The sequence below is a fragment of the Silene latifolia genome, chromosome 1 (assembly GCF_048544455.1).
Source record: "Silene latifolia isolate original U9 population chromosome 1, ASM4854445v1, whole genome shotgun sequence".
NCBI lineage: Eukaryota > Viridiplantae > Streptophyta > Magnoliopsida > Caryophyllales > Caryophyllaceae > Silene > Silene latifolia.
Window position 1 is genome coordinate 192518986 of NC_133526.1, and position 10204 is coordinate 192529189.

Sequence of the window (10204 nt, forward strand, 5' to 3'; positions counted from 1 at the left end):
AATTGACAAATATAGATTCAAATAACGTGTGTGATGTTAACGGCCAATCCTATATAAATCGTTAGTAAGTTATCATTAGCCAAATCATTAGCCATATGAATCCAAACATGGTAACTTGATTGGTCACTAAAGTACTTCAACATCCATTTACGTCTCCCTGCCATTTGGTCATCAATTCATCTCTAGACGCCACTCTATTCTTTCCGTGTCGCTTTGACTGATAAGAGTTAAATTGAACTGAATAAACCTAAGCTAAAATAAACTGAACTGAATAAGCTAAATTAAGAGTTAATTTGTAAAAAGATGAGCTGAAATGAATCTGAAATGATCTGAGCTAATCTGAAATGAGATAAAATAAGCTAGAAATAACAGGCCCTAAGTCCGCCTTGCACATATACAGTGTAATAGGTTATTATTGATATATGATATATTCCACTCATATGGGTCACAATATATACAACCAAATTTATTTTTAAATAAAAACTTCATAATATATACAGACTAAATTATTTTTAAATTACCGTCTAGAGACTGTAAAACCAAATGAGAAGATATAAATCGGGCACAGCAAGTAACGGGTGAAGATGGATGAAAATGAACCCCAGAAGAACGGGGCCTTACACTCCACTTGAACCACCAAGAACAAAGAAGAATGTGCGAAATTTATCCACATAAAATGTGCAGAATACATATCTGTAAGCAACAACCGGAGCAAACAGTCGAGGCCCGGTTTGGTCTTAACATAGCTTTATTGCGACCATCCCAACCTAAGCACGACACTCAATACTCAGACATGACTACATGAGCATGATACCTACACATTCATTTTAAGCTAACACATGAAGATGTTTCATAAAAAAGTCGAGTCCGACTTAGACATGTACCGATTTCATATACTCCCGAGACTGAGTAACATACATGGAGACAGTTGCGGATAAATGGATAATCACTTAATGAATACAAATTTCAAAGATTTTACCGGAACTAGTACTAGTTAAGAGCTAATTCACATAAGATTACAAGGTAAAAATAACTGAGCCAAAAGATAAAAATAAGAACATCAAGAAAAATAAGAAACCGAGAGTTCATTCTTATCTGACCTCAAAACCACAGATTTAAAGCTTTAAGTGCGTAAGGCTGAGTGGTTAGGAATAGAGTGGTTCATCGCCAAGCCTCAATGCGCTCAGTCGTTGAGCTTATGCGGCTCAGGTTGCAAAGACTCTTTGGTTTCTCAGTGGGTCCCTCAGGCTGCACACTATTGACAGTCAGCAGCTCCTTTCTGTTATCAGAATTACTCAACTGACCAAACCCGGGGGCTTGGAACATGTGTTCTGAACCGAGTTTTAGGCTAGCTTGTAAACCCTTGAATGAATGCCAGTGGAAAGGTGAGTCATCAGATTCTACTCCGTCATCAGTCTGCTTACTAGGAGTGTACGAAAAAGATTCATCATCAGAGTGGTAGTGAAGTGGCACTGGTTCTGAACCCTCTGTATCTTCATCGACAGCACTTAGAAGACATGGCTGTGATGGGCTTTGGTGTCCACTCTCGTCAGAAGGCCCAGCACACATGACAGGTGGTGGCTCGATCCTGGAATCTTCTCGATCTTGCAGTCTTTTAGTAATTAGGGTTTTGAGAAAGTTCATTACTCGGACTGCATACATCAGTGCGGTCAAAGGATCTGCCATCTGCATTACATAACAGTTCAGAGAGAGTTAGATTGCTCGAGTGAAAACCGTAGTTAGAAAACATCAAAACAGTACCATAAACCAAGGGAATTATTGTTCCAGTTGCGCTTTGGCATTCAAGGAAATCAAAGCCATTTGGAGAACATTTGATTTTTGTACGAGAAAGTTAATAGTTTGCCTTTCCGTTATGGGATTGCTTTGAAAGTGAGAATCGACCATTTTTGTGTCGACAAAATAGAATATAAATGTGATTCTTATACTGTCAATTTGAAGTAAAAAAAATCGATGGAACTACCTGAGTCATGTTTGGAGCAAAAACCATAGCAATATTGTGCGCATTCATCTTATTGAAGTGTTCTTCTAGAACGACATCGGCCATCAAATTAATGGCCCAATCAAGCAGAGCACCTTCGGTTGTAGGAAGCTGCCTCACGAGTTCAGTACAGTCCTCTTCGGACTCGCACTGCATAACTTCCTCAGGCGACAATGGATCTAATACCCCGGTTGGTAGTTCTCTAAACCAAGCCTGCAGAATTTCCAGTAAAGAATAAATTAGGGCTGAACATAATGATCAGGTTTCTTTCATCTTTTGGAGCGGAGCAAATACAAGATTATCTAACAAATACCAAAGTCATACGAAATAAAATAATGTGAATTATGGACAAATGAGATTAATCGACATGCATACCTTGATAAGACCTGCTAAACAGTGAACATCTATGTCATCTGGTATTAAACCCCGATTCAACTGGTCTCGGACTAACTCTTCCTGACTGTTGTCTGCAGTAATTCTAAAAATTCCTTCCTCCTGCATATAAATTTACCCTTGTTGAAGCAAAATTTCATCCAAAACCTTTTTGAAAAACCATAATGAGGAGAAATTCAACCAACACGAAACTAGTATTGAATGATTAATTCAACTCTGATAGGACGATGACAGAAACTGCATAACGAAATAATAAAGGATGGCAATTACCTGCAAGCCATTCTGAGCATAGAGGCGCCTCTGCATCAATATAAGTATTGTTGGTACACAATTGCCCCTAGCATCAAATGAAAGCTGCATAGATTCCGTGGAAACTCCAAAAACAGATGTACTACAAGATAAAAGAAGATCAAAAAACCATATCAGAAAAGATACAGTCCCATATGTTGCAAGTTATGTTGTTTGATTTCGCTGCTTAAAGAGCGGGATCGTCAACTACCATGGCAATAACAATAAACAAGTTAAGATAAGCATCTATCAATACGTGATATGTAGAGTACTCTAACCACTTTTCATTAAAACGTTGATGACAAATTTAAAATATTGGAAGCTGAGGTGAAAGAAATAAGACGGGGAAAGGAAATATAAATGAAAAGGGTTGCATAAATTGAATATCAACAAGTCTCTCTCGTGACGGACATATCCGTCACAAGCTTGCGACGGGTCAAGTAATACCCATGTCGGTAGATAAGACAAAACAGATTGCTACTCCCAAGGCATTTTGCTTTTGTCTTATCTACCCCACATGGGTAATACTTGACCCGTCGCAAGCTTGCGACAGATATGCCCGTCACAAATGAGAAATTGTGATTGAACATATGTAAACAGGATTGTTGAAGAAAGTAGCGATGTTATTTCAAGATATTCAACTAGATGATATATATATGAGGGATTTCTGTAGATGATATACATACATAAGGCACTGTTTTCTGATACACCGTAAAATAATACGGAGTTCAATCTTTTCCAACAACCACAAGGTAACATGATTTACTCGATTTAAATTTCTAATAGCTCCTACGCACAAAACACCATACAAATCATTCTAAGAGCATTATCCCCTTACCCGTTACCCTCCAATCAACCGAAGACACTGATTGATAACACACTGAAAGGGGTTTGCCATACCCATACTTCAAAGTTCAAACATTTCAAGACACTGATTGATGCATTATTAAATCTGAAAATGACCATTGGCCAACACATTAATAGGGGCTTATCATATTTCTAAGTTCTCACATGTCATGTTTAGCCTCAATATGGTAGTTGATGACGCGAAAATGCCTAAATTATGGCCATGGGAATGGAGTTGGTGAGCCTTAATTGGAAGTGACAAACACAATGATTACTGTTAAAATTCGTCTAACATATACCGGGAATATCAGTAAGGAAATAAAAAGTCCAGTAAAAATCATCTTAGTTTCAAAGTGACGATACTTTTTCTGACCCTCTAAACAAGAATGTAATGATCTAGAAGCAGTCAGGTTCAATTACAAAAAGTTTTCTTTACAACATAAGCATCAATTACAATTTACATTACTTCCAGATAAAATGATACTACAACGTACAAATGCAAAGGTCGTTTCGTGTAAGGAGAATGTGAACCATTGCCAAATTAGATTATGGTGAACACAACAAGTCATGTTCATGTGGGGTCAAGCAAAGTGGGAATGAACATGCTCAAATTCTCAAGAATGGAAGTCGAATGCAAGAGAAGCCTCAACTTAAGCACAAACTTGTAATTAAGAATATAACAATTACAGAAGTCAAGCTCCTAACATGCATGCACAACAACCAAGTGACCAACAACCAGCCCTAATGACTGGAACAAGTAAAAGAGAAGTATAGAAACTTGTAACTTACACAACTTCTGTAAGAACAAATTTGCTGCACTCAAAACAAAAGTGATGTTCCTATGATTGCACAGTGTTATATCTGAATGAAACTAATTATAATATGCATCAAATAGGCATGATTCGGATGGAGTTCTCACTTCTTAGTGTCAAATCACTAATACCGCAACACAAAACGAAAGTCAACAACTCAAGCCCTAAATTTCAAAACAATATCAAGGTTCTATACAAAGCATCCAACTAGATCAAAAAGCTCATAATCCACATAGAGAGAAAAACAAGCAGATCATAATATGACCTAAATCTACCAAATTACAAAAGATCCCCCAATTTCTCATTAAACTGAACATACAGCTCACATTATGCACCAAAGTCGAAAAACTAGATCATAACTTTCTAAAAATGTACCAAATCACATTGTAAAGTACAACTTTCCTTTAAGATTGTTCACAATCAACAAAATCCCATCTCCCATTAATACACAAGTGGAATATCAAATCAAATTATGCACCAAAATTGATAAACCCAAATGGCAAGTGACCTCTTACTACCAAAAATACAATAGCATTGCCATACTTTATCTCAGATTATGCTCACATCCCAATTATCATCTCTAACATACTAATCAAGCACAATATCACACTCATATTATAAACAAAGACATCAAACTCTACCATAAACAACAACGACAACAAAGCCTTAATTTAGTTCCAACATAATTTGGGGTCGGCTAAAATGAATCAACTTTCAAGAAATGTAACTTGCACTATTAACATATCCAATCTCCCATTTATACACAAATGGAAGATTAAACCAGATCATGCACAAAAATTGATGAAAGCCAAATGGTAATATGACCTCATACTACCAAAAATAGAATACAATTGCCATATTTTAGTACAAAATACTCCTTATCACACACACATTATGAACAAAGACATCAAACTCTACCAACAACAACAATAAAATCCTTAATCGGAAATAATTTGGGGTCGACTAACATGTATCAACATTCGAGAAATCAGAAATGTACCTAGCACTAGGTACCAACAACAAAAATTCATTAATCCGAAGTTAATTTGAGGTCAACTAACATGAATCAACATTCGAAAAATCAGAAATGTACCTAGCACTAGGAGCCCTCCTGGGAACTTCAGGCTCAAACTCAACAGGCAAACCTAAAAACCCATCAAATCTATCAAAAGTAACATGAGCAACATGTCTAACATCAGTTGGTTGACCAATATCCATAACAGCAATCTCTCTATTACTAGCACTACATGAAGAAACAAGAGATTTCCTCAATAATGCAACCAAAAGAGCTAAAAATGAAAGCTCCTCTCTTTCTTTCTCCCTTCTCTTAAACTCATATCCCTCTAATTCTTCTTCTTCTTCACCTACATTACTCTCTCTTCTTCCCTCCATTTCCACCATTGTTGATGAGCTTGAGCTTGAATTAGGGTTTTGTGTGCTGAAAAATGCATCAGAATTTGGTCTTTGAGATGATGGTGAGAAATGTGATGGTGAATGTAATACTTCTGTCATTGTTGCTAATCAATTTACTTCAATGGGTTCTTAAAAAATTGCTCAAATTTTGTATAAATTGTTCAAAGATCAAATCTTTATTACAATTTGGGGAGCTTTCTTCAATGGGTACTCAAAAAAACACTTTTTTAATTAAAAAATGGTTCGAAGATAAAATCTTTATTACAATTTGGGAAGCTTTCTTCAATGTGTACTCAAAAACACACTTTTTTTAATGTAAAAAATTGTTCAAAGATCAAATCATAATTACAATTTGGGGAAATTACTTTAATGGGTACTCCCTAATTTCTTATTTTTTTGATAAAATATTGTTCAAAGATCAAAAGTTTATTACAATTTGGAGAGATTAAATTAATGGGTGTACTTTCCAAATCACTCAATTTTTGAAAATATTGTTCAAAGATCAAAACTTTAATTACTATTTAGGAGATTAATTTAATGGGTACTCAAACAAATCATTCATTTTTAATAATATATTGTTCAAATATGAAAACTTTATCACAATTTGGAAGATTAATATAGCACATAATGGGTACTTTCAAAATCACTTAATTTTTGTTAAAATTGTTCAAAGAACAAATCTTTATTACAATTTGGGGATTTTAATTGAAATGGATAAATGAATTGGGGAATTTTAGTGGGAAAAACTTGCTCTTTTTTTTTTCAAAAATAAACCAAATTAGACCAAATTCAAAGTTGGGTTTTTCTTGGTTTAATTTCAAAAAAAAAGTTGAATAATTTATCTCAAAAGAACATATTTTGATGATTTTAATGATTTTTAATCAGAGAATTGACAGAAAGGAAAGAGAAAGAAGAAGAAAAGTGGAAGCAATGCATCTTGGTTGGCATTAAATCAAAGTAATTAAATAAGCATAAAGAAGATATGTGACGGTTTTTCCGCCACTTTGCATTTGTTGAAAGTTTTTAATTAAGGTGGACCACTTTTGTTAATTTTGTCTTTAATTGGGAATTTAAGTATTTTGTAGGAGACGTAAATGACATTAATCTATGATAATTAAATTTGGATTTCATACCTATATCTATATGGTATAATAATATAATGTACGAATTTTAAATTTTTATGTTGGAGTTATATATAATTTTCATAAATTTTCTTGTTTTGAAGTTGTGGTGGAGCCATTTGAGAATTGTTGTTTTTCGGCATGAAAATTACGTGTACAAATTTGCTTTTTTTTAAATAATTCACATAAATTACTCTCCTTAAATTAGCCTGATAGCCACTTGGTCACTTGGCCACTACGTGACAAAAGGTGAAAGCCTATAAATACTCCTCAACCTTCTTTGAGGAAAGGATCCAACTAATCCACAATTGAACCTAAATACACTATTCATCTGGTAACATCTCCCTTATCTCTACAATACATACTTAGCCAAGCAACACAGCTTAATCCTTTAAGTTTCGACTTCAGGCGTCGGGTGAGACGCTTGGCACAAAGCCAAGCCCTCGATTCGTTCATTGTTGCAGAGAGGCGAGGGAGACGGTAGAAGCAAGAAGGGTTCAACCCAAGACATCATTCTACAAGCCACGGGTGGTAACGATCACTTGCTGGAATTACACCCGGAACAATTGGCGCCGTCGTGGGATAGACACTAGAAGCTAGTCACATTCATTCCCAAACAAAAAAAAAAAAAAACCAACAAAAACCCACCCAAAAAGCTAAGAAAATGTCGAAACAACAAGATGCGATCAGAATCGACGAAAGCGCATTTTACCAAGATGATACTTTCAACAATGCGAGTCATACTGACCCTCCACCGGCGGTGTAATCCAACCGGAGTTCGGGATGCCATCAATACCCGACACGCCGCCGATGCCCCCAACCAGGTCACCATCATGGGACATGTGGTTGACGTAGCAAAGCTGAAAATGCTCCTAAACCTAATTAGTAATACGCCCGCTCACACTTCGTCACGCCGACAAGAGCGGCGGAAAGCGTCCGGAGACCGGGGCCCAAAATGTGACTCGAGAAATTTGAACGGAGCACTAGGAGAAGCCGACCCGGCCAAGTCGCGGGGGAGCCCAAAGTGGGCGCGGTAGACCTAAGTCCTTCCCGCACTCGTGGGAGGACGGCGTCCCCCGCCGCACGAACGAGGCTCACCCCGAAGGAGCGAGAGGAGTCCGACTCGGCGAGTTGGAGAAGAAGTCCGAGTCGAAGAAGGAGCCCCTCCCGCTACGGGGGGAGGAGCCGAGGTTAGGGGACGCAAGGAGCCGATCGCCGCGTGTCGTTCGACACGTGGTTAGGCGACCCCTCAACGCCTACGTCCTAGAAGTCCGGTCCGAATAAGCTCAAGCCGCCACCCGTCATACAAGGGAGATGGTGATCCGATCGACCACGCCGAGGCCTTCGAGTCTTACATGTCGGTATGGGAAACGGCCGATGAGGCAGTGCCGAATTTTCCCAACAACTTTGCATGGGATGGCTCGGAGAGCCGGTACAAAGGGCTTCCCGATGGCTCGGTGTACTATTACGCCGACCTGAAGGGCGCTTTCCTAGCCCAAGACTCTCGCACATGATAGGAGAAGGGCCGTAGAGACATCGACCTCCCGACCATCGACAGAGGGGGCGAGTCTCTCCGGAGCTACGTGAAGAGGTTCGATGGAAAGGTCCCAGAGATTCGAGAAATTAATCCCGAGCCGGCGGCCTTCGCATCGATGAAGGGCCTCCCAAGGGGAGCCTTAAAAACGAGCTCATCAAGAGCGGAGGCACGGGCACGGACGCCGCCGAAAGTTGGCCGACCAAGCCATCAAGGTGGAAGATTACCACAAGACACGGGAAGATCCCCGCGAAGCCGAGCACTCGAGAAAAAGAAGGGTCACAGCGGGACGATCGGGACGAAGGACGCCGCGACAACAACGGCTCGCGGTCCGATGGAAGACGCCGTGAGAATAACAGATCACGGTCGGACGATCCGACCAGGAAGCAAGACTCGGCAGCGCCGGGTGGAATTCAGAACGTACCACGAGGCGGTATAGTGAAAAAACCCCTCTCGTCGTATCGCCCGCCGAAGTCTTCGCCCGAGCAAAACGAGGGCCGAAGTGGGAGAGACCCCCAAGCCGAAAAGTGACGGTGACACGAGCCGATCGTGAGTACCACGGCCACACCGGCCATTTAACCAACGACCGCCGCCATCCGAAGAATGCCATAGAGGAGCGATCCGGAAGGAAGCCTCGGCAAGTACGTTGCAAAAGGCCAAAAGACCGACGCGCGATTCAGATAGGAAGTCCGTCTTCGAGCGGATAGGCGTGATTCATGTTGTCATCGGGGGCAACGAGAACGGAGGGTCCGCTCATGGGCACAAGCGGCACCTAAACGAGCTATATCAGGCCATCAACTTTGTGCCCAACTCAAGGATCCCCTCTCGAAGCATCCCCGATATGACTATCGGAAGAAAGGACTACGAAGGGGTCATCGCCCCTCACAACGACCCGCTTGTAGTCAATTTGGACATATCCAACCACCTGGTCAAGAGGTGCCCGATTGACACGTGTGCATACACGAACATCATGTTTAGAGAGTGCTTTCTCGGCCTCGGCACGAAGACCAAGGACTTAAGCCCCGCACCAACCCCCTATACGACTTTTCTGCGGGGCCGGCCGGTGCCGTTGGGATCAATTAGACTCCGGTGACGTTCGGCGAAAAGAACGCGGCTAAAAACATCCTGGCTGAGTTCGTCGTCATTGACGGCTCGTCCGCCTACAACGTTCTCATAGGCCGAGTCACCCCGAGCGAGGCCGACGCAGTGATGTCCATCCGGGCCCTAACACCGATGTATGTCTCGGACCGGGGGGAAGCGCATAGGCTCGTCTCCAAAGACGAGAAGGATGAGGTGGTCAACGTCCGGATAGCTGCCCGAGGTTGCAACATGCAATCCCTCAAAGAGGCGAAGAAGTCCGAAAAAGGAAAAAGCCCGTCCTTACGTGCAGGGGGCGACCTCATGGATACGACTAGTGGTGATTGGGGGATGTGCTGTGATGAGCCGTTAGGGCATTGGTAATCTTGTAAAAATTTATGTAGCTACGGAGGTGTCCAAGATAGCTGTGGACACCCCAACGCATGTTTTTACCTAGTGGAAAAACCATCCAAGCCTTCCATCAAAGCAAAATTTCCCGTCGTCGATTATCTATCAAGAAAATGTACGCGCCACACTGTCATACCGACAAGAGCGGATCTGTCAAGAAATTAGCGCCGTCGCGGTCACCCCAAGTAGTAGACGCCACTAGATCACCCCAAGAGGTTAGACGCCGTCGCAGCTCACTCCAAGTGGTAGAAGCCACGTAACACGCTATCAAGAAACAGACGCCGCTCACATCGTCATACCGACAAGAGCAGTC

General features: G+C 40.9%; 1 protein-coding gene across 1 annotated transcript; it reads right to left on the bottom strand.

Moving 5' to 3' along the window:
• Positions 1–831: 831 nt before the first annotated feature.
• LOC141614464 (rho GTPase-activating protein 1-like) lies at positions 832–6785 on the bottom strand. Its single transcript, XM_074433210.1, has 5 exons — positions 5432–6785; positions 2663–2783; positions 2375–2494; positions 1982–2212; positions 832–1686 (listed from the first exon to the last, which is right to left on the bottom strand). Exons 1-5 carry the CDS (start codon positions 5848–5850, stop codon positions 1162–1164), a joined length of 1416 nt encoding a protein of 471 aa, XP_074289311.1. The 5' UTR covers positions 5851–6785; the 3' UTR covers positions 832–1161.
• Between the last annotated feature and the right edge of the window lie 3419 nt (positions 6786–10204).

Coding starts and splice junctions, on each gene's coding strand:
- LOC141614464 (XM_074433210.1), bottom strand. CDS start 5,850: ATGACAGAAGTATTACATTCACCATCACATTTCTCACCATCATCTCAA. Junction 2,784..5,431: donor AGGAGGGCTCCTAGTGCTAG/GTACATTTCTGA, acceptor TTTATCTTGTAG/TACATCTGTTTTTGGAGTTT. Junction 2,495..2,662: donor ATGCTCAGAATGGCTTGCAG/GTAATTGCCATC, acceptor ATTTATATGCAG/GAGGAAGGAATTTTTAGAAT.